The 24,856-nt window shown below is 43.5% G+C and overlaps 1 protein-coding gene across 1 annotated transcript; it reads right to left on the bottom strand.

The window, feature by feature from the left end:
• Positions 1-240: 240 nt before the first annotated feature.
• Positions 241-23,096, bottom strand: ankrd13c (ankyrin repeat domain 13C). The gene is made up of 13 exons (XM_083672149.1): positions 22,464-23,096; positions 20,822-20,863; positions 15,589-15,693; positions 11,038-11,123; positions 9,997-10,042; positions 8,719-8,785; positions 7,285-7,429; positions 5,698-5,829; positions 5,068-5,229; positions 2,165-2,244; positions 1,462-1,560; positions 1,137-1,237; positions 241-977 (listed from the first exon to the last, which is right to left on the bottom strand). The coding sequence occupies exons 1-13, from the start codon at positions 22,834-22,836 to the stop codon at positions 847-849; spliced, it is 1,569 nt and encodes a 522-aa protein (XP_083528275.1). The 5' UTR covers positions 22,837-23,096; the 3' UTR covers positions 241-846.
• Between the last annotated feature and the right edge of the window lie 1,760 nt (positions 23,097-24,856).

Genomic DNA, 24,856 nt, shown 5'->3' with positions numbered 1-24,856 from the left:
AAAACTTCTGCAACTTTTCTGGTCAGAGAGGACATCTACTCCCATTAACACACAGATAATTAAACAAGAGAAATTAAAAGACAAACATGAATGAAAAATTCATAAAACAGAGGTATTTACACCTTGCGAAGGGAAAGGCCTGTTTTTTGTAACCTGTAAAAATGGCATTTACACTGTACTTAATTGTTTATTCATTCACTCCTAAACATCTACAGATAACTTGCTCTCCGAAAAAAAATGTACACCACCTGGTTAATTTCCTCTCAGTTTACACAGGTAGAATATGAAAAAGAACAAGGCTTATTCGTAATAATAACTTATAATGCCACACTTGCTGCCAGTCAATAGGATAAGACAACATTGCTCTGGTACAATTCAAATTCCTAGCATTTCTGTCATTGCTTCCATAAGGATATGTTTCAGATGCAGTACAAAAGTGTTTTGAATATCGCCTGGCACAGTAGGTCATCCCTCCTCCGCTGCGCAAGCAGCCTCAGGCGAGTGCTGACTGGCTGTAGTGCATCTAAACAGTGCCCAAAGTTCAGTGAAGCTACTCCAAAGTCAGGATAGTTCATGTTAACAAACAGTGGAACAGTATCTATTCATCTCAACATACATCCCACACACAGTAAATTCAGTGCTTTACTACAGGTCAGTTCATCATAATCCCTTTATAAACATTACATACATACATAATCTTTTAACTGAATCTGTTCTCTCTCTTCCATTTAAAACCTCACAACATAAAAAAAATAATTGTTTTTTCTCCTGATCCCACTGAATGTAATTTCAATGCCCTTTCGTGGGTGAGATGGTCAGCCCCCTTCCGTTGTCCAGCCTAAGAGGTTAAAGGTCGGGGAAGCGGCTGGGGTCCTCTTTGTACTCGTTGGGGATTGTGAAAATTGAGTCTTCAAACTCATCGTAGCGGAACTCTTGAAAAGTCACTGTGGCCGTGATTGTTGGAAAGACGGGGATGTCTGTGGGGATTAATGCCAAATAGAAATATGCCATCAGGGATTATCGCATTGACTGGACAGCCAGAAGGTATCAAGTCAGGCAGTGCATTATCCTCAGTACCGACCAAAACTACACTTGGATAATCCTGCAAAGATACATTCAAAATTAAATCTGCTTACCAAGTTTGACAGGGAAACCAGGGGGGAGTTTCATTTGCACAAACTCCCTGAGTTTATTAAAGTGCTTGAAGGGTGCGATCACCTCTAGTACGTTTAATAACCTGAAAAACAACCACAAAGAGGTCTCTCATCATCACCTATGAAACAAACAGAATGAATTGCATCAATGTCAACATGCTACAGCGTCTGGCTGCTACTGCAGTCGCTTAGGTTGTCAGTTCGTTTCCCGCTGGGACCATACATGCTGAAAAATGCTCACTGCAATGTAAGTCACTTTGGATAAAAGCGTCAGTTAAATGGCGTATATTTGTTATATTAGACTTACGACTCAATGCCCAGAGGGAAGTCTTGACTCATGGCTACGGTCGCTTTGAAGTTCTTCTTGCTCTCTTTGCATACCAGCTCTCTTCCCAGATGAGGCGCTCTGAGGGAGAAGGGGAAAAAGACAATGCATGTCAGAAAAAAGACGGTAAACAAGTATCTTGAGATTTCTAAATCATCTAGGTGACAGGACAGTGAGACGATGACAGGGAATCTACAACTGGTCACAGTCTTGACAAGGTGTGTATGGCAGCAAAGGTTCCCTTTGAATCTGCAGTGGTACCTACAAAAAAGCATTATTGTTCACACAGTGTGGAACGTTGCTGCAACAAGGCAAAACTTGGATAATGGTTCTGTAGCTGGTGGTATAATGTCAATGGAAGAGTGTCTTCTTCTATGAAGGACTGATTCATTGCTATGTGATTGGATGTGGGAGCAGTAATTGTTGGAGGTCAGAGGTCATGTTTCCCCACAAAGAAAGTAGCACAGCTTTAAATTATAAGGTAAGAGGATTGACCCTAAACAGTTCAATCTACTTTTCAACAACATAAGTGATATATCGGTCTTCCATTTGCCTACGTACGTGGGCAGATGTTTGAGTGTTACGAATGAATGAAGAGTGCACTTGTGAAATGAAAACTGATTTTAAGTGTGGTATACTCATGAGAAGAAGGTCATGGATTTCAGTGATAATAATAAACACATACTTTCCGTTCTCTGCATTGATGTATTCCTCCCATGAGATAGTGTTGGGAGAAGGGGCAGTTAGTGACTGTCTCCTCTGAGGCTAGAGAGAGAGAGAGAGAGAGAGAGATAAGGACAGGCCACAGACAAAACAAACAGCACACTGGGAATACAAACATCACAGAAAAAAGATCAGACATAACACACTGAGAAATCATAGAAAACACATAGTCAGAGTTAACCTCGGAAAGGACTATGTAGCAAAAACAAAACATGACTTGATCTTACTAAATTGTCAGTTTAATAACTTCTGCCTGTATTCATCGGTCGTAAACGAGCTATAGGATGCACAACAGCATTTGTGTCACTAGGGGGCCCCAGTGCATCACTAAAGCTGAGATGGAATATGACCTGCTATAAACAACAACACAGTGCACAAGAGTAGTAAAACATATAAATGATTATATAGCTGGCATCAAGTTGCACAAATCTCAACACAATAGAAGAAATATTGACCATAATAAAGTTATTCAATAAGTTATTTCAATAAAGCATGGACTCTGCCCTCTGTTAACCCACATTACACTCTTCCTTAACAGTGTCTGTAGCCTTGACCTTATGTTGTCATGTCCCGCAAACACACATAGGGCTCCAATTTGCTGGCGCTAAAGAACGCTGTCTAGACGGATATGGAGGAGAGGACATTATGTGCTTGTGTGGGTGGAAACCAAACATTTGACCACTAGCGTAGCGTTTTCTGGGATGGTATAAAAGGATGCAACTCAGATGCATTTGTTGAGTTTGGTTGAGCATGCCTCTCCTGTGTGTCGCTGACTCACACAGCCTTCAGACTTTGGTAAAACTTCCATTTGTTTCTTTTATCATCTGACTGTATGTTTCTTTTAATGATTAAATTGGCTATTTTGTATTGATAAAATATTGTCATTCTTCCTATTTTGCCTCATTCTTCCTATTTTGCCACAATCTAATATAGCACAACATACTATTTGCCTACTCCCCTTGACAAGTCCACCAACACTTCCATTTACTGCCCCGCCTATATTGGTGCTAAGTTTGTGTTGGACGGGGCATATGCACGTTGCAGTGACACCAAATTAACAAAACGATATTAGCACATGGTTTGAGTGTTGCACAGTGCTCTTTACCGGAAGCAAAGTGGAGCCCATACTCTCATATAGGCCAACACACCTGGCCCCTCACCAACACGCACGCACGCACGCACGCACACATGCACGCACGCACGCACGCACACACACACAGAGATGCTCCACATATTGTATTATGAAAACAGACAAAATGCCTGTCATCAGACTGCAGCTGTCATATCATTCCAACATGAGGTTCCCTTTAATCCAAACCACAGCATGGAATGTTTTTATTTTCCTCATGAGCCTCTAAACCTGTGCGTCACAGTGTTTTGGTGTTTTTGCTGTGGATTTATGGGGCGTTGTCTCTTGCGCCTCATTCCGCGGCACCCTGCTGTTGTGACGGGAGCAGTGTACACACAGCCTCCGGCCCTGATCTCCTGGTATGCCACTCCGTCTATCGGCCTTACCCCCTGTCGCTCCATGGCACCAGGGGGTTTTAGACTTCATCCACCCAATCAATAGTGCAGAGCCTTGCTTTAAACCCCCGCTCTCTGTGTCCGCAGGCACTGCACTGACCCGCTATGCTTCCGCAGACCGGGTAAACAGCGGGACGTCACACGGCCAGGTCTGTTGTTTTCCCCTAACCTACTTTTGAAAAACATTTTCCACTGGGTGTGGACCTATTGCTACTAACGTACAGTAGATACGCAAGAGAAATATACAAATCTGTACAAAAAAAAAATGTCCACTATGATACTGGCCTAAAGTTACAGTTTGTAACTACAACAACAAAAAAGACTTTGAACAATAGATAGAAAATGGTTTACCACAGGACGCATCCACAAAAAACAAACAAACACAAAACCCAGTTCAGGACAGGACAGGACTATGAAGAACAATTAAACAGCCAAAACACATCAATTGAGCATTGTGAGGCCGTGACTTCCTTGTATGGTGGTTTTATGCACCGTGCTTTGACAGAGGCTCCCAAAGCAAACTCTAGAACCAACTAGAGGGACACAGAGTGAGAGTGTGTTGCCCTGTGTGTGTGAGGTGCAGTTCTGACCTTTGGTCAATAGATGGAGGTGCTGTGCTGGAGATTCATGCGCAAGGCTAGGGGAGTGAGGGTTCTATTCCACAAACAGAGATCAGAGCAGGGGCGGTTCTCATTCCGACTACGGTATGTCAAAATCAAATATAACTACAAAGAAAAAGTATTTTTCAATAAACCATGCAAACGTGGTTTACATCAAAAGAGCCTAGAAACATCAACATATGATTCTCTCATGTGGTCCATATGGGACTGGCATGTCTTTGGGTGACTGAGGGAGGTGAGGAGAGATCCTACAGGTGATATCAGAGGAGAGTGCAGTGGGGGTTTGGGTCTGAGAGGGCCTACCCCGAGGGTCCAGCGGGAGAGGAGCGTTTCAGGACTGCGGTCACGCTGCAGACAAGCAAACAGGACCTTTAACAAGCAAACAGGACGCCTACCAGTCCTCTGGGGCCTTCACATGTCCACTACAGGTGCTGCTCCTAGGCTGTAGATAACAGTAGGCCCCAACATGGAGCTCCAGCCCAGGGTCACAGCTAAGAGCTCCAACAGAGGGCCCCAGCTCAGAGGAGCCATTACTGAGCTGTACACAGGCCAAAACAAAAAACCTTAGCCCTAAGGGTCCAGCAAGGATTAGGCCCATCATGAGGAACAACAAAGGTTACAAATAAACAACTTCTGTCAGGTTCAACATGGTGTAAAGAGTTAGATCCACGTCTCGTGGTTGCAAATGACTGAGAAAACCCCACAGTGGAGCTGAGCTCACCTCAAAGTTCTGCTCGATGAGGTTCCCTCCTTTGCTCAGGCTCTCCATGATGGCTTTGTTCCTCAAGATGTCCTCCTCACTCAGGTGCTCCCGGCGCTTCCGTGACTCCAGCACCAGCCCGTTTACCGAGTAGAAATCCGCCAGGAAATTTCCCACGCGCTCCTGGAGCAAACAATGACAACCCCCTTTAAAGTCACCAATTTCCCTTTAGTACAGCCTCAAAGGACATAGGAGACGGACAGCAATAGCCCCCCATATATCCCCCCCCCCCCCCCCCTCACAGTTTGTGTGCTTTCCTTTCAGACTATCACCTGTGGCTCTCTCAGGGGGTTATCAGAGAACGCTGTGCTATGTTGTCTGAGATACAATGCAGGAAATATGAAATAGAACATGGACATTACTTGTGAAGTATTGCAATGAATGACTTGAATAACAATATGTTTCTTTCTGCCAGACTGGGGGGGGGGGGACTGTGTTCTGTCGATTGGCAGAGGTCATGTTCCCAGACAGAAATGTCTTAGTCAGTCAGAGGGAGAGAGAGAGACAGAGAGAGAGAGAGAGAGAGAGACACAGAGATAGAGACTAAGAGAGAGAGACCGAGAGAAAGACAGAGAGTGAATATAAACCCACCGTCTTGTCTTCTCTAAACAGCCAGCCTGTCTGGGCCCGGGAGAAGCTGATGGATTTGGTGGAGAGGGTGGCTGAATAAACATCACTGCTCATTAGGATGTCCACCTCTTCCTCGGTCTCCATCTCAGACTCCTGGAACACAAGACACAGCATTAATAAGCAGGTAAAGGTCTCCAACACCTCTTACAGACACAGGGAATCCTGTGTGTGTGTATATGTATATGTATATACACTCACCGGCCACTTTATTAGGTACTAGCGGCAGTTCTCTGGGCAAAAATGCCTTGTTGATACCAGAGGTCAGAGGAGAATGGCCAGACTGGTTCGAGATGATAGAATGGCAACAGTAACTCAAATATCCACTCGTTACAACCAAGGTATGCAGAACACCATCTCTGAACGCACAACACGTCGAACCTTGAAGCAGATGGGCTACAGCAGCAGAAGACCACACCGGGTGCCACTCCTGTCAGCTAAGAACAGGAAACTGCGGCTACAATTGGCACGGGCTCACCAAAATTTGACAATAGAAGATTGGAAAAACGTTGCCTGGTCTGATGAGTCTCGATTTCTGCTGCGATATTCAGATGGTAGGGTTAGAATTTGGCGTAAACAACATGAAAGCATGGATCCATCCTGCCTTGCATCAACGGTTCAGGCTGGTGGTGGTGGTGTAATGGTCTGGGGGATATTTTCTTGGCACACTTTGGGCCCCTTAGTACCAATTGAGCATTGTTTAAATGCCACAGCCTACCTGAGTATTGTTGCTGACCATGTCCATCCCTTTATGACCACAGTGTACCCATCTTCTGATGGCTACTTCCAGCAGGATAATGCGTCACGAAGCTCAAATCATCTCAAACTGGTTTCTTGAACATGACAATGAGTTCACTGTACTCCAATGGCCTCCACAGTCACCAGATCTCAATCTAATAGAGCACCTTTGGGATGTGGTGGAACGGGAGATTTGCATCATAGATGTGCAGCCGACAAATCTGCAGCAACTGCGTGATGCTATCATGTCAATACGGACCAAAATCTCTGAGCAATGTTTCCAGCACCTTATTGAATCTATGCCACAAAGAATTAAGGCAGTTCTGAAGGCAAAAGGGGGTCCAACCCGGTACTAGCAAGGTGTACCTAATAAAGTGGCCGGTGAGTGTGTGTGTGTGTGTGTGTGTGTGTGTGTGTGTGTGTGTGTGTGTGTGTGTGTACACGTGCGTGCCTGTGTGTATCTAGCCTCATGGTGTATCCGCTGGTACTATTTCTGTTCATTGTCCAGCCGTAAGGGGTAGGGTTTGTATTTGGGTGACATGTGACACTGACAGGGTGCAACCCATGGTGGTCAGAGGTACAAAGGTATAAAGATAACCTGAAGGCCAACCTCAATAAAGGCGACACCACCAACTGGGAAGAAAAAGCAATAAACCACCTGGCCTGGCCAAATCATGTATCCTGAGGCACAAGGCTTTTTGAGGATAAGCTCCTAAATAACGACGCAGCTCAGAAGATACAATGTACAGTATGGAGATTAACCCTGACCCTGAACTGTGTGTGTGTATGTGTGTGTATGTGTGTGTATCTAACCTCATGGTGTATCCGCTGGTACACTTTCTGTTCATTGTCCAGCACCACAAAGGACTCTGAAGGGATGGCATCACCGTTGAAGATGAAGCTGAGGTCACCACGCTGGCACTTCATATCTGTGAAGTCTATCAGGGTGGTGTCCAGTCTACAGTGAGAGAGAGAGAGAGAGAGAGAGAAAAAAGAGTGTATAAGTACAAGGACACCTCCCTGTTACCAAGCAACACATTAAACAAAGGGTAAAGCTAACTCCTATACAAAAAATAATCTTTCAAAAAACTGTGTTGGCTTTTGCGTTTACTGTTGCCATGGGAGACAACCCATTTCTATGTTTTCAACAAAAGCAGATTTTTGTTTTACGGAGTTGTCGTGGAATGAAATTTGACAACAAAGAGAATATCTGAACTTGGCGCTGAGAACAGACACAAAGAGGAGAGTATGACAGACGTGACTGAGCTGACACTGTCTACCATTGGAATGTAAATTAAGTTATGCCAATAGTTGCCTTCTCAGCACCTTTGTGACATTGTGAAACCCATTGTGAAATTAGACAGCTGTGACTCTCAGAAAAAGGCAGATAACCTAAACCCCACCAAACACAGAGCACACCAGACGCACAATCATGTCTGAAAAGTGAGAACAATTGGGTGGTGGTGGGGGGGGGCTCAGTTTGTGAGACAGGTAACCTAGCAACACTTCAAAAAACTCTTTCATTTCTCTCAGTGTGTCAAGAGTATGCTAGAGTTGTGTTTTGGTCTTTGAAGAACACACCGCCTCAACTTGGCTGCTCACTGAACACGGGGCTTGTGAAGCGCTGTCTGCCTGCAGCACAGAATACATTAACCAGCCGGTAAACACTTCAAAGAGGAATCATACTGTACAATCAAACTGGTGAACAGTGTTTTGCTAGTGGATAGAGATAATTGAAAGCGACGACTCGGCGCTGGGGCCAATTATAATGGTGGCGGGTAGCTATTGGGTAGGTGTGCTGGTACTCTCCACCAAAGAGGTTTTTATTTGGAGAGACGGAAAACAGATGCTGCGCAGCTACACCACCACAGTAACGCAAGCAGCGATTTCACACTCTACTTAACCACACTTGTCGTTAGCCCTCCCGTGCTTGGAGCTATAGCCTATAAGCTCTGAGGGGACAGGGTGTAGTATACAAGGCCAGGGACAATCTACTTAGAAGGCCCCTAAAAAGTCTGAAGTGCTTCAATAAAAGGCTCTTTTCAAGGAACATTGATTTTTATAATGAGGCATTGTTTTTACCATAGCATAACGCTCTTTTTAACATTAACTCTGAAGGTGAGACCAGTGATGACTTGTAGCAACATTTGTACATTGACCTCTTACGATTGTTTAACTTCATAACAAACATGGGACCCAATATATGACCATCTACGGCATAATAAAGGACTGCTTGATTTTACTTACCTGATGTTGATTCCCTGTTTGTAGATTTTACACGCATCCGAGGGGAGGATTCGTGAGAGCAAAGGCACTGCAACACAGGGGAAATACATGGAGGTTATAATACAGGATACAGTAGGCCTAAGTTTAGAAACTCCACTTAATAATGAAAACCATGGACTGCTCAAAGCTCCTATATCTTCCTGTAAGAGCCCATACCAGCAACAGCATATGTAGTTCAGCAGTTGAATATTTAATGCACTTACGACCCTTGCCAGACTAAGTCATTAAAGAAGTATTTTCAAAGTCCTGTGCCAGCATTGCACAAAACCACAGTGCAAAACAAAATGTAGTCCTAAAACAACAATATCATCAAGGTCCCTCGTTGTCAGAAGCAGGGTTGGAGGCATATAAAACACAATACTCTGCCCTGATGAGGGAAGCCATTATTCACACTGATCTGAGCACATGTACCAGTCAGACATGTGATGGTTGAGACTCCTCTCATTCAACAAGGCTTGTGTGGCCACGTGTTTCAATATATAACCAATAAAGAGCACCTTAATTATTAATAATAGAAGCAAATCTAACCTAAAGCCTTTTAGATGTAGACCCCAACAATGACTACATCCCCACATTTTTTGTGTAACACACAGTTACACAACTAGCAACTCTTTCCTTACCATCATAAGCTATTTACTTTTTTCTTAACAAGCAAGTCAATATTCAACAAGTGATGTGTACACACTCTTAGCCAGCTAAGATTAGATGAAATCCACTGCCATCATGTTGATAATTGTAATTATATATTTAAAACATCTGGTCTCAGAATAATTCATAAAAACAGGAGTCATTTCACATAAATAGTGCATAAACAAAGTGTAATTGACATAAACGTGCATGGGTCTCACTCTCAGAAAGTACAGCAAACACTGGTGTTGGGAGATGGTAATGATATTCCCTCGCCACCAGGGGGAGTACCATTAAATCTGTGCAGACTGGCCACACCCTCGGAGGATTACCTCAGCGCTGTAAACAATCCCTCATCACTCCACTCCCTGACCAGCTGGCCTGTGAGCTCATACTGACACCAGCAGCATAGCTGGAATCTCTAGATGCCCCCACATTCTCTTCACGACATCAGGGTCAGCCACTCTCATAAGTCTGAAATTAGCTCTAAATCTAGGCCAGATGGGAGCTCGTCGAATTATCAAAATGACAGAAATAAGATGCTTTGAGTGCGCTTTTTGTCAGTCGAGTTCCACCATTTCTACTCTCCAATAAAAATCCATACAAACTCACCCCAGCTTTGGAAGTCCCAGTGCAACTCCAAGTAGAAGTCTCCCAGCTGGAAAAATAGAATAACAATTTTGATCATCGATTAAAGTACATCAGCAATAGTAAAAAGAAGATCCGATACATTAGACATGACTGTCAATCAAAGATGGCAGAGCCTAGTTTACTCCTGATTAAGTATCCATCTGGCGTTCACATATCAATATGTTGAGTGGTGACCCTCTAAAATGACTGGCCATCCTAATCTCGTCATCATAGGGTATATTGGTCTGAATCAACCCTCAAGTGATGTAATACGATGCATCACTCACATCTCTGGGAAATATAATCCCAGAGAGACAGAAGGATGATGGAGATGAAATCAATCACTGATATCTAGGCTACATCACATCCCTCCCATCCAGCCGGCCATGGGACGGCTGTAAGGTCATGCCTACCATCTCTCTCTCTCTCTCTCCTGACCTGGCAGTGGCTGACGCCAAGGGCCCCAGATGTTTATGCCTAAAGAGTACCTTCGACAACATCAAGCCAGTAACAGCACTGTGAGGCTCCCCATAGCCCAGACTGTGTGTGTGTTTTTGTGTGTGTGTGTCGGAAGCGCTCTGCCTCCCCCTGTGCCAGCCAGGGAGCTTAAGAATGCCACCCTTCCTGCAGGTCGACTCCCCCCTCCCACCCTCTCCCATCCATCCACCCATCCATCACTCCCTCCCCCCATCCCCGGGCCCTGTGGCTGTTGGCATATTCCTTGAGCGTAGGTGGAAGCGTACTCTCTGCATGCCGAAGGCCTGTACTATGAGGCCACTTTGTTGTGATGACAGTAATTAGCATGTGCGAGAGTGAAGGATTGGCGGTGTGTCATTGTGTACATGCAGGAGAGTGGTAGTTCTGACTGACTGGTAGAACTCTGCTGGCAGATCTGGAGCCAGGGCACAACCTGGCCTGCAGCACAAACCAACAGACCGCATTTAATATAGGCGTGGGGTGGGGTGGGGTGAAGAGAGGAGAGGAGAGGAGAGGAGAGGAGAGGAGAGCGGAGAGGAACCATACCTCTTTGAGGGCTGTGAGGAGCTTTGGCCTCTTGTCTTCCACTGTCTCTCTGGACTGCTGTTTCAGCTTTCTCAACAACGCCGTGACTGAGAGAGAAGAGGAGGAGGGGTGAGAACAAAACGTGCTAATAACCAAGAGGAAGTGGCACCAATGTGGTGTGTGTGTGTGTGTGTGTGTCATGGTTTACAGCTACGATGCTGAATAATAAGTCAATTTAGTAGCAAACTATCAGGCTAAGCAAACTCGATCACACATTGCAATCACACACTATCAGTAATGAAGTAGATACACAGTGGTAATATTTCCTGAGAAATATTGATTTCTCAGAATTAAATGACATTTACAGACTTTACAACCCCCCTCCCAGTATATGGCCAGAAGGGATAAGGTATATTCCAGGAAGTTCAAAGGGAAAGAGTCTGGTGAAGTAAGACATTAACGAGATACGTCTGTATGCTCTTTAATGACCCCAGGGAGGCAAAAGCCAGCAGACACTTTTTAATGATGAAGGTCCAGCTTAACAAGCTTTCAACTTAATTCCTGACTGGCTGGGTGTAAGCTTGCTTGTTTTCAAACAATTTATCCTGAGCGGAGAAAGCCACGCCCGAGTCACCTAATGTTTACTCGAGCATTAGGAGTGGTTATGAGAGGTGGGACATGAGTGGCCCACTTGAGATAATTGCACTGTTTGGGAGGCGTAGCAGATTAAACAATATCACTATGCCAATGAAAAAAATAATACAAAATAATGATAATATGATTTTATGACAATAAAAGACACACACACACACACAGAGACGATAGTTGATGTCCATCATACAGACAGATGCGTGCTCCATCCTGTGAGCCACCACAGGAGAACACAAAGGGAGCTGGGGCTTTAGTGTTGTTGGTGAAACTAAGCCATGGGGGCCCAGTCTGTGTCCTCACACACACACACACACACACACACACACACACACACACACACACACACACACACACACACACACACACACACACACACACACACACACACACACACACACACACACACACACACACACACACACACACACACACACACACACGGCTCCTCTCCTCTCCTGTGTCTTGGGATGGGCGTCTCTCTGCCTAATGAGTGGCGACAGGCTCTGGATGGGGGCGCCCCCTGATCCTCACCGCCCCTCAGCGGGTGAGAGAGGAGAGAGGGGACCAACTCCATCTGCCCACGGACCACCCAGCAAACATGGCAACGGGCCGACACAGGATTCACAGCTGGACTGCTTCTTTATTAGGCTTATAACCCCCGTTCATGCAGATATTAAATATGGCATCTGCTATTGCCAGCATACAGTACATTGCTGTACGGAGGAGTTAATACTTGATAATCCCCATAAGGAATTGTCTTCTACACTACTTAGTCATGACACAAACATAGAGCTGAGCTGAGGCAATATGTCCAGCCACCCCACCACCACCAGTGAAAAATTACCTGCACCTACTGATACTGGCCAGCTTCCGAGGACAGTAAATATTGACACAGTGTAGGCAGCAGCACAAGCCTCACTGCAGCCCAAGGACCAATTCATTATTGGTTGCACTAAGACAGGCCACAACTGGCAAGGCTAACTTCTAGCCTATACGACTAGCTATTACTGGCCTCACTGCAGGCAAGGACCGATTCATATTGGTTTGCAGTAGCACTAACAGGCTGTACATACAGTTGTACTAGCCCATGCTAGGCTAACAGACAGACAGACAGACAGACAGAGCAATGTGTAGCAGGGTAGGGTGCTCTACTTTTCCAGTTCTGGAATATCTGAGTCTATCTGACAAATCCCTTCCATCTCCAGTTGGCCTTTGATGGAGAATTTCCCCTCAAGTCATCAAAGTAAAAAAAACTAAAAAACTGATGATAAGCCATAGCCCTGCACTCAAAAGGGTTTTCTCTTTTGGAACTGTCAACTGTCTAAATGAGTCATTAACAGAGGACTTTCATATTTATATAAAAAATTAAAAATAAACATATTTACTTGAGTGTTCTGTTTATTCTGCCATTATTAGTCTCACAACAATTGAATATCCTATAGCCATTGAACTGATATGATGACAGCAGAACTAGCTGCTATGCGATTAGGCTAGGCTATGATAGTGTTGACCCCAAAAATTGTGAAGCATGGGACAGACCAGAGAAAGATGGGGCAGGTGTTGTCACGTCATGAAGCAGTCTTCATCTTCAAGTTGATAGAAAACAAGTCTGTTGCCAACTAGCCATAGACTTATTCTACTTGAGTTGACAAGATACGCTACATCCACCTGGTTTGTGTTGTTGAAGCACCCAGCCAGCTTTGGGTTAAGGCCAAGGTGTGACTGCTAAGCACCAACGACACTACACACTGCAGACACCCATATGGAAAAGTTTTTCCTTGTCTTATAAACACGAGCAGAGCAGTCACAGGCTTTTAGTGAAGCACATAAAGATGACACAAATGAGTGTGGAAAAAGCAAGTGTGGACAAAAATAGAGGAACAGAACACATGACTTGTCTCTATCTCTCTTTTTCTGCAGCAACATGTGTTCACTAAATGTTTAGGCCTATATGTGGTCAAGTTGACACAGTTGACAAACATCGAATTTCACAACCATTAGTATCTCCTTTGTTCTGGATGCATTTCAAAGAACAAATCGGTGACATCATCAGACTCACATTTGTCTCAACTCTAGTCCCAGAGACCAACAAATGGGATCCTTTAAAACAAATAGGCCTACCTACAGAAGCATGGTGACAAACAATGTTTTATACATGTCAAAGAACAAATCAGTGACGGGCAAATTAACTAAAAACTAAATAGGCCTATAGGCCTATCAAAGAATCTGACATAAAAAGACCCAGCACTAATGAAAGGAGGGAGTCAAAACTGCACCATGGAGACTAAGGGAGAAATCACTAAAGTAGAAAAGACTATCCTTAGATCCCATCTATGTTCAGAAGACCTGCTGAGAGGACAACTTTCTACTTCCTGGTTAACAGTGGCAGCAGCTTTCAGTGGCCTTATTCGCTGAGAGGTTTCCATGACAACACAGCTCATAAGCAGCAACACAGGCCCTAGAATAGTGAGCCTGCTAATTTCAGAAACACTGGGCAGTGATTTGGTAGGCTGACCATATTTGCTACTTATAGTCAAAGTGAATAGTAAACAGCCCATATGTTTCCCGCAGCACTACTCTCCTGCCTTAGAGGCAACCAGGAAAGGACTGTAAAATCCCACAGCCAGGCAAAGTTTCACAACATGCAAGATCAGCTGCTTCTGAGTCAACTGCAAACCAGGAATAGAAATGATTCATTTTAGCGTGGGAGGCAGTGTGGTAAAGGCCCAAACCTTGAAATTACACACCTATCAGGAAATGGGCTCTGGGCTCTGGGAGAACTGCACCTCAATCAAATTCATGTGCGGCCAGTAATGAGAGAATATAATTATCAAATCAGTACCTGACTTTTTTTCTGTCTGCTTTTGCTTTTTTGTTTTAATTGCTTCATTTCTTTGTATTATTGATTGTCATCTCCATGGATATACAGTGTATTTAAGTACTGTGAAAACCGCTATACAAAATGTTATTAATCATTTTAAAATATATTCTAGAAGTTAGAGAAATCTAACTAAGTAACTAATAACGTAATTATTACGGTTACCAGGTCACACAGACTAAAACTGATGCTGGGATAGCCAGGGTGTGCCAGACAGGTTCCTGACCCTCTTCAGTGACACAATACCACAGGGCTTGGGCTACCCTGCATGGCCCATAGCTCGACCACAGAGCCAGAGATACTAATAAAAGCACACTGCCCCTGCTCCCATAGTTGCATAGTCAGGACACAGGCTGAGTAAGAAACATCTGGCTTCTCAAATACCCAAAGACATCAAAGCCAGCCAAAGGGAGAGGAGGACAGGTTATGATCTAAAATGCAGTGTGTTCTCCAAGAGTGAAAACAGTCAGTCAGAGGTTAAACTGATGCTAACATTGTTCTGACCAACACAATTAGACAAGGCTAGAGAACCAGTGATTTAGAGTTACGTGAAACAGACTAGGTTAGGGAAAGAAAAAGTAGCTTGACATAACACTGCCTGACCATGATTGTGGGGGGACCTACAGGCAAAAGGGAGGCTTGCCAATACCTAGCCTATGAGAGAGGGAGACATCTTTCAATGAATTCTCTTTCATCTGAACACAAAAGACCAGAGACCCTTGAAGAATTTCGCCCTCTCTGACGGACAAAAGGGGGCGTCTCCCGTGCCCACACTGAGAGCAGAGTGGAAGAATGCACAGAAGCATCTGTTGATTCAACAGTGTTTAGCCTACATGTTGTTTTTCCCTCCACACTGATGGGGCACCCAAGCAACACGAACACTGACACTAACATACTCAATTAAAATTAATTGGGGCCATATTGTTTTAAGCAGGGGGTGATCCTAGAGCTCGGCAATTTGAGAGGAGCAGCATGCAGAGTGACTGATCTTAGTGTATTGCCAGTGGTGTCAGTCTGTGAGCCAGGGAGTGGTTGCTGCTTACTCATCTGACGATCTCCGTAGCTGATGGCCTCTGCGAGGGGACTCCATCCCTGAGCGTTCTTTACCTTCACCGGTGCATTGTGGGCCAGCAGCAGATGGGCACACTCTGTGGGGATAAAGAGACGAGGAGGAAACAGTGATTCACTTATAGATCATTACAGAGAGGGATAGAGTGAGTGGGAGAGTACTAGCTTCTCGGCTAATAGACAATTTGTCAATGTTTAATCTGATTACCCCTACATGGGCCAGTGTGGGATGACTACAGAGAGGACATGGGTCAAGTATGGGAAAGGCACCGAATTATTGACCTCCAAAAATCGTTAACAAACGTGTTTCTGTGTTACAGCTCTATCCTACTGTAGCTTTAAGCCTGAAACAAGCTCAGAATGCCAAGTCAACAACACGCCACGTTTCCCACAAGCCTCTTTCCATCAGCCCTCCGTTGTCATGACACAAGTATTTCATTCACACTGAACTCCGCTTCCCCATCAAACAGACAAAAGAGTCCCCGGAAGCTAATTTTAACTCCAACCTGACACCATGCCAATGTCAGAATAGGCTCTAATTTTGTGTTAGACTTGCCTATACTCCTGGGAATACAACCAAAAATGGGAAGTCTTTACAATATAATACAGAGAAACTTTGTAGTTATATCATAATCTGTCACCAACACAGCCTGACGACTGTTGTATGTTTAGTTATGGTTTCATAAGCAGATTATACAGACTCATCCAATCCACTCTCTTTAATTAGACATACCAGTTTTCAAATTGAATATTACCTGTCCAGAATGCTTTGGCCCTAGTTGCAGTAGAGAATAATTCATTTAAAGTTAACTATGGTGGAGGGACAGATGCAGTGAATGAAAATTCCAAGAATGAAAATAGTGCTGTTCTGCTAACCATACAGTAACCATATAAATACTATACAGTAAATTGGCTACTTCTGGCTCTGAAATCCCACATAAACATGAATGTAGCAACAACTGTGTTTGGATCTATGGCTTGACCATAAAATATCACTGTCCACAACATATCCTATCCTTTGAGACAATTTAGTTGTGTTCCATTGATGGGACACAACTATTTTCTACAGTGCTGCAGGGAATGAAATACAGCTTCTCTGTTTTTGTTGACAAGGTGCCTGGTAAACAGAGAGCCAAAATGGAGCCTGTTATTCTGCCTGTCCGTTTAATCGTGACATCTCTAATTAAAATGGTGGGCTCCATACAACTCTATTACAGTTTTGGTCACTGCCAGTGTTACTCCCCCTGGCACAGGCAAGTCAAATTAATTGGTAATGGTTAATATGCAAAACATAGGAGGAACTTGTAAACAATCCGCTGAATGGAAATGTAGGCCAGCCGTTTCACAGGCAGAAAGAGGGACCATTATCAGTGCTTGTTTGGCATGGCAACCCGTTACAAATCGATGACTCTAATCATTTAACAAAAGCCACATGGATGCTCTTGCATATCATTGAACAATACCGCCTTTCTTTCTTCCTGACACTTGGGTCAACCGTATTACTCATCTGAATGAATTCAAGTGATATCCATTCATTCATTCAAGTTCAAACTTGTTGCTCTGTCTTGTTGATCGGCCGCTAATGGCAGAGAACGCAAGAGGAAACACCTCACTCATTCATATCAGAGATCGATAGAGATCTGCTGACAAGACAAGACTCTGCCATACAGCAGGCCTATGGGTGTTTGGCACAAGTGTCTTCACCATAGTGAGATAGCAATATTATTGGTTATAAAATAACCAATTGCCTGCCTGTGCATAAAACAAAATCCCCACCCTGCCCCCTGTGATGCGCTCACCAAGATTACCACACCAACCTTCTCATCTGCATACTCCACCGCCCGCCCATGTTTTCTTTAATACGGTATCTCCCAGCGTCTCATGCATTCTTTATGAACAAGATGAATACATTTTGGAATACTGCTTCATTAAACATAATATGCCCAACACATACTTAATGCTTGAGTCCCCCATGAGTATAATTACAGCCTAATAAAGTGACACCATTAGTTTGGATGCTGTCTAAAAGTAAGTTTGTACGTTGTAAAAGGAACTGACATTCAGACTGACATTACTACTCTGAATCTACAGTAAGCTACCCTGCCATAGGCAATGTGAAAATCGCTTGGATGGAAGGTTGAATATCCATAATGGGGCATTAGGACAATTGGCACTTCTCTTGAATAGATTCTCAGCAATTTCTCTTGAAGTGGCGTGCATGGAAGTGTTAGGTTGGCATTCAGTAGGCTATAGAGAACGGGCAGACCACTTCAAGAGAAAATGAATAACAAAAAGAAGGCCAATATTTCAATTAAATTAGGGCAGCATAATACTGATGTTGTCATCCGATGAGGGTGGTACAGTAGCTGAGTCGAAGAGCACATGCATCTGCAAAGTGAAAGACCAAGTGCTGCTAAAGCATGTGATGTGAGTGTTGCACTGACATGATCCCTGCTCAGTCTCAGTGCTCAGGGAGAGAGCAGCTGATAAGAGAGGTTAATGTGGAGGAAACAGAGTTAATGTGGAGGAAACAGAGTTCACAGCTAAGTGCATGAGCAGCAGCCTACTGGGTGACGTAAGCCAACCTTCACCCCTCTAGCCTATATTTCCCTGATTGTATAATAACGACAGCATTTAGCAGAAATACTTTACGTAACCCTGACCAAATGAGCAGACAGACAGGCTAGGCAAGGGCGTGTCTCTCTGCCTGCGCCCCAGCCCAACCCAGAACTAGAGCCTGACGTTTCAGGGAAAGGGAGTGCTAGACAAAGCTAGGCTAGTTCAGCTGATCACTGTGGCACTCGTAGTCAAAAGGGTCCACTGGAAAGCGTCTGTGAGCAGCGATTTTCCTCAAGTCAAAAGAAATTACATTAAAAGGACCAGTGGTGTTGATTTGAATCAAACCGTATACTGTATCAAAACATGAACATGTAAAAGGTATTTTATCCACAGTCCCCTGTACAATGCCATGCACTACAGATGGCAACTGTGGATGTATTATAAAAGATAGTCCCCGTGGGTTGGCTGCTGAGTGCGTGTGTACGGCGGCAGCGGGGCTCTAAACCAAACACACCAGTGAGAGGAGAGGAGGGATAGAAGAGGAGGGATAGAAGAGTTGTGTTAATCTGATGCCCTCGCGCTACACTGCGTGCGCTGGCTGCAGATGGGGCACTTCTCAGAACCGCCAACTTGGGCCAAGGGCTGTAAAGTTCAAGCTAGGCATATCCCAAAGTTGATTGCTCATTCACTCCTCTCTCTCTCTCTCTCTATCTATCTATCCATCCATCTATCTACAGAGGCTATCTATCCATCCATCCATCCATCCATCTACAGTAGCCATCCCTCTCTCTATCTAATCTATACATTAGCTATGTATCTATCTTTTTCTGCCTACAGTCACTGTTGAGATGCTGCAGCAAATGATACCTCACTTTGTTGGTTTGTTATTTATTGCTTATTTCTGAATTAACTCATACTGGCAGTGTGACACTTTCTTTGAATGTCCTTGAAACAGCTGTGAAGCAGCATTAGTGTATTTTCCTGATGCGTTGGGCTTTTATACGCAGAACACCTTTCTCTGTTTTGTGCAAACTGTTCTTTGCAGAGTGGGTCTGATAAAATGCACTTGCGTGTCAGATTTCACTGGCTGGCTGCACACTTCAGCTCGACCTGCTACATTGGTACCAAACACTGATGTCATTATCCTGTATCTCACAAACCCATTTGAGATGGCTTGTTATTTCGTATTTTCGGTACAACTAGACACACACACCTTACATCTTTTAAAGTGATGCTCATACGTTCATATTAGCATTATAACACTATTATGACACATTAGTGCGCACACACACACACACACACACACACACACACACACACACACACACACACACACACACACACACACACACACACACACACACACACACACACACACACACACACACACAGAGAGCCTCTTTCACACAGATATCCCAATAGGACGCCCACACCCACATGATGAGCTCATGCTCTAGCTTCCACATGTCTAGCTACCAGGACCTCCCTGGAGGATGGAGCAGTGTCATTAGCCAACTCATTAAAAACAATCAATTTCATAGTAGGATCACACCAACCACTAGGGCCTCTACTGAAAAAAGCAGGTTTGACATAAGCAATGACTATATAGGCCTACTCATTTGCAGGGAATGGGGTTAGTGTGTACTGCACTTTCAAGATTTGTGTGTACTTCCAATCCATGTAGGCTACCACAAACACAAAACGAATGGCAGTGAATGAATGGCACAGGGAGCCTACGCCTAGATCGTTCACTGAAAACCCCCAGCAAAAAACGTCATTAATCTTTCAATAGCATACATGCACTGTACTAGTATCCCAGTGAAATTAAATGTAGGCATCGACTCACAAAGGGCTGGTACATTAATATTTCACGTGAGTGGCATGCTTTCAGTCAAGCAATACAACTCAACTCAATAATACACTGTAAGACTCATGTACTAAAGGGTTCCACAATGACTTGAGAGTTCATGACATAGTCTAGCCTATGATGTACCTTGTATTTAGAACTGCATTCAAATAGTTACCATGCTGCTGTGGAAATAAACACACAGTACTGTAGCTGCATAAACTTCATAAGTGTACAGTGCAACAAGAACTGTACTAATGGATTATGATGATATCAAATTCATCAGATCATCTCTCACACAACTGATCAGTGGCATCTTACTGAAATCATACCGAGTGCAGGCCTACACAAAGAAAGCAGGAAATACACTGTACATCTTGAGCTAAAGTGATGAATGATCATTTCCAACTTCCATTCTGTCAGGTAGTGGGGGCTAATTGTAGGGTATTTTTCTCAAACATAAGACAGAATGAACAGCGTTAATTGTGTGTAGTAATAATTATGCAATCTTAACTAATCTGGAGACAGTCCATTCTAGCCAACATTTAGTTGTATTCTATAGGCAAGTCCATCAAAAAAGGGTTGCAAACTGTGCAAACCTATTTTGGTCAGTTGGGAATCCATAAACCAAGCCTCTTTATAAATGTATGAGTGCCTCGCCTTTAGGGAGATCGCCTCCGAGAGCTGTGATCTGTGACACAAGTATATGGCACTTACCAACCCTCCACAAAGAAATACTGTGAGACACAGACAAAGACACAGACACAGACATACAGACAGACACAACAGAGCCCATCACTCACCTTTGTGCCCCATCATAACAGCGAGATGCAGGGGTGTGTTTCCTGAGGACAAATAGACAGAGATTAGACTATGGACACTGACAGCCCCCACTATCTTGTGTGCCACTTACTGTACATTACATTACTGTCATTAGGCTCAGACAGACTAGTACCATATACTTCAACCTTGGAAGCAACTTTGGTTTTCCCCAGGGACAATTTACAATTGCATTTTGTATTTTATATTCCTTGGTTTTCCCCAGGAAGTGACAAACACCCTCTAGGCATGAGGAGAATCCTACTGAGGGAGTTATAAACCCAGTCCCAGCCCCACCAAGCACCTCTGCCCCAGACCTCCAGTAAGACAGCATGGGCAGGCATCCAAAGTACAAAAGGCCTGCCTGAAAACGCCATGATCTAGGCAAAAATATAGCCCTGGGATTAGCTCAGAATCCCACTGGACACCACTGTCACAAACTGCATAGAGGATTGGAACCAAGCAGATGTGTTCAGACAATAAGGAGGAGCAACCTAAAAGGTTCCGCCTGTTTATTAGAAGTTACTGTATATGGTACATTTGATTTTGTCAATGGTTACAACACCTATAGGTAATAAAGTTCACACTTTACATTAAGTTGCCCTACATGTGTAGTAACTCTGTAATTACACTAGTAAAAATATTGTATTAACGTGCCCTAGATTGTTAATTTCTTTGTAATTGTCTAGTATGGTGCAGAGCGATTTATTGTTACACAAGTGGAATAAGGACAGTTCCTTATTCCACTTGTGTACTAACAGTTCAACTTAATATGCTATGTAGTTATCTAATACCAACATGCTGTACTGGTATAGGGACTAGTTGCTGTAAATATGTTCAACAAGGACCAGTCTGACTGCTGGTGGGCAAGCTCCTAGCCATGGCAAGCAATATTCTGTATCATAGAACTAAAATCTTAATTCTGGTAGAATTATCCATGTCTCAGCCCGCATCCACTAAAGGTGAACCTGCTTTGAGTAAACAGTCCCTGGTCATGGTTGATCAAATGGATAAAAACATTGGTTCCAAAACATCATCTCTCTGGTGTCAATATCAACATGAAAATGAATAAATTGTGTGTAACATCAGTTGGATTCTGATATTGTTATTAGTTTGGCATTGTCAAATGTGCTTACATCAGATTACAGATCACCTGTGTGAACAGGAGTGAGGAGTAGGGGGAAGCTGTCACTACTCTCACCACAGATGTGTGCCTTGCTCGTGTATCTTGCTTATAATATTAACATACTGTAAGCAATATCTGACAGTAGCCTATTGTCATGTCGGATATTGTTTTCATACATTTAGGCCCACCCAGAGCTATATTCTGGGCCTCGACCTGAGCTAGTAGGTAGGCCTTGCCCTGCGGGGTTGGGAATCCAAACTGTTTGTTGGCCAAGGGAAATGATAGCTCCAGTCTGCATGACATATTGCATACCAAGCTGAGGTTGATGCAAAACTGTCACTTGGAAAGACACATTTGTCCATTTGTCCAATGATGTTACTAGATAGGAATACCAGGTGGGAATGGGATTGCATGACATGATTATGTTGTAGGACTATCTAACATGGAACACGTTAATGTAGCAAATACTTTACCATGTGGATATGTTTACCGTTACTTACCATGAATATCTTTTTGAGCGATATTCTGAGTTCGAATGAGCGAGGACAAACGTCGGACATCTCCTTTGAATACACATTCATGAACTGGAAAGTCTTCGCCGGTTCGTATGATAGGGTTTTTGTTGTTGTCATCGATAACGTCCGCCGTGGATAATGTGTTAGTGTTTGCATTTATCTGCGATTGCTGATTTTGATGTTGCTGTGTTGATGGGGATTTTATTAACTTATGGTTGCTAAATATTTTACTTGCTTTGCCTTTAGTCTTGGTTGAAGTAAATGTCCCAGTTGCCGCCTCCTCGTCTGGTTCCAGTAAATCCTCCTCCTTACTTGGTTTGTGGTCCTTGCGCAGGGAGCGGATCTTTTCTCCGGTCATTTTTTAAACAATTGACAGCGCAAGTGGAACAGAGGGTGCCGTTGACGATGACCCTCGGGGCAAATAGATGTAATTCGCTGGCAAGAATGCCAGTGGTAGATCACACAAAAACTGCAAATTGCACAACATGAAAACAATTAAATCCTTCAGCGAACATGCGGAAATAACAATGCTATTTAAAAAGGCGGTAGTAAACACTCTCTGCTAATCAATAAATCTGAAATTGCCCCCTTATCTCTCATTACCGAAACTGTCCCTGCATAAGCAGCTCCAACAAAGTGTATTTGACAAGCACGGAAGATTCATCTGCCATCTTCCGCTTACAGTATCGCGAGAGTTTGCAAAGGTTACAAAGTAACCAGTTTACACTAACGCCAAGAGATTATACTGTAATGGTTTTGGTTTACAAATTCTGCGCTAACACTGTAATGAAATGGACTAACTGGTTGTTACTTTCTAACAATTTGCATTGACAGTGTAGTTCTCTCGCTTTATGTTGCAAACTACGTGAATCGCTATAAGAATATTGGATGGTTGTGATGGTAAAACACGTTGTTCCTGCTATATGGCCAGTATATTAGTCAAATATGCTTAAAATGGAGCAGCAGATGTATTGCACAACCCTCAGGTGTGTGGCATATGCTCTGCCTCACATTATGAATCCAAATGGAATCATGTTATTATTGGCAGATTTGTCAGACCACCACTGGGAGACTACAAATCTAAATTCTATTCCTAAAATGGACACAGAACACTTGACTAAAGTAGACACTGACACTCTCTCATTTTAGCCATTCATGTCTTTGTCTTTGCCATTCAATGTCACTATCAACAATTACTTTAATGCAGATAAACCTGTTAGTAGACATTTTCAAATACATTGAGGGCAGGGCATTTATCATGCACAATGCAGAAGTAGTAGTTCACCATTAGTCAATATCAGACATATTGAGCACAAGCACCTCTTGGTCATGTTCAGTAATGTGAGAACACTTGTAGAGGGTTGAAGTAAATGGTAAAGAAAGTATTTCAGAGACTGTGTATGTGCACATATAATGTACAGCTTTTGTGGCTACAGGTCTATAAGAGAAATGTGCTGTACAGGCACAGTATGTGTTTTTAATAGACTCAAACAGACTGTCAAACAAACAGGTTGTCAAACATTGTCTATAAACTATTTGCATTGATAGTAATCTCCTGGCTGAATCATTGAAGCAAAGGGCTGAAAACAGCACACTCACCCCCCCTATCACTCTGGGATGGAAATACTATGTGTCCAAATACATCTACTGTATTTTCATTCAGATTAAATCATATGGAAGTAGTCTATGATGACAGTAATGGAAGAATGTCACTGCCAGGGTTTTCTTTTCTTGACACCTATACTGCTTTTTTATCTGTGCACATAAACCATAAACATCCTGACTTTACCTCGTTGCAATGGGAATTATGTTGGAAAACATGTTATTTATTATAGATAGATAGATAGATAGATAGATAGATAGATAGATAGGTATTTTCTTGATCCCAGAGGGAGAATTAAGGTGTTACAGCAGCTCACATCACAAACAACAACAAAATAAAGTGACAATAGAATAATAAAATAAAATACACATCTGAAACATTATATACAGGAAGAACAGTCCAGTGTGATTTGACATCCCCCAGCCTGACTCTGATCATCCTAATCGAGCCAGCCGGAGGAGGAGTTGTACAGTCTTATTGCTGCAGGCAGAAAAGATCTCCTATAGCGCTCTTTCGTGCAACGTGATTGTAGTAATCTGTTGCTAAAGAAACTTCTCTGCTCTGCTACAGTGTCATGTAGGGGATGAGAGGGATTGTCCATGATGAGTTTGGTCCTCATCCTCCTATTGGCCACCTCCTCCACGGTGTCCAGGGTGACACCGAGGACAGAAACAGCTTTCCTAATAAGCTTGTTCAGCCTCTTGGTGTCACCTTTCTTGATGCTGCTCCTCAAGCATACCACTGCGTACAGCACTGCACTGGCCACCACTGTCTG

This window comes from Argentina silus (genome assembly GCF_951799395.1).
Source record: "Argentina silus genome assembly, chromosome: 6".
NCBI classification, from domain to species: Eukaryota; Metazoa; Chordata; class Actinopteri; order Argentiniformes; family Argentinidae; genus Argentina; species Argentina silus.
Note: the sequence above shows the minus strand (reverse complement) of the source record. Positions and strands in the feature narration are given on the sequence as shown.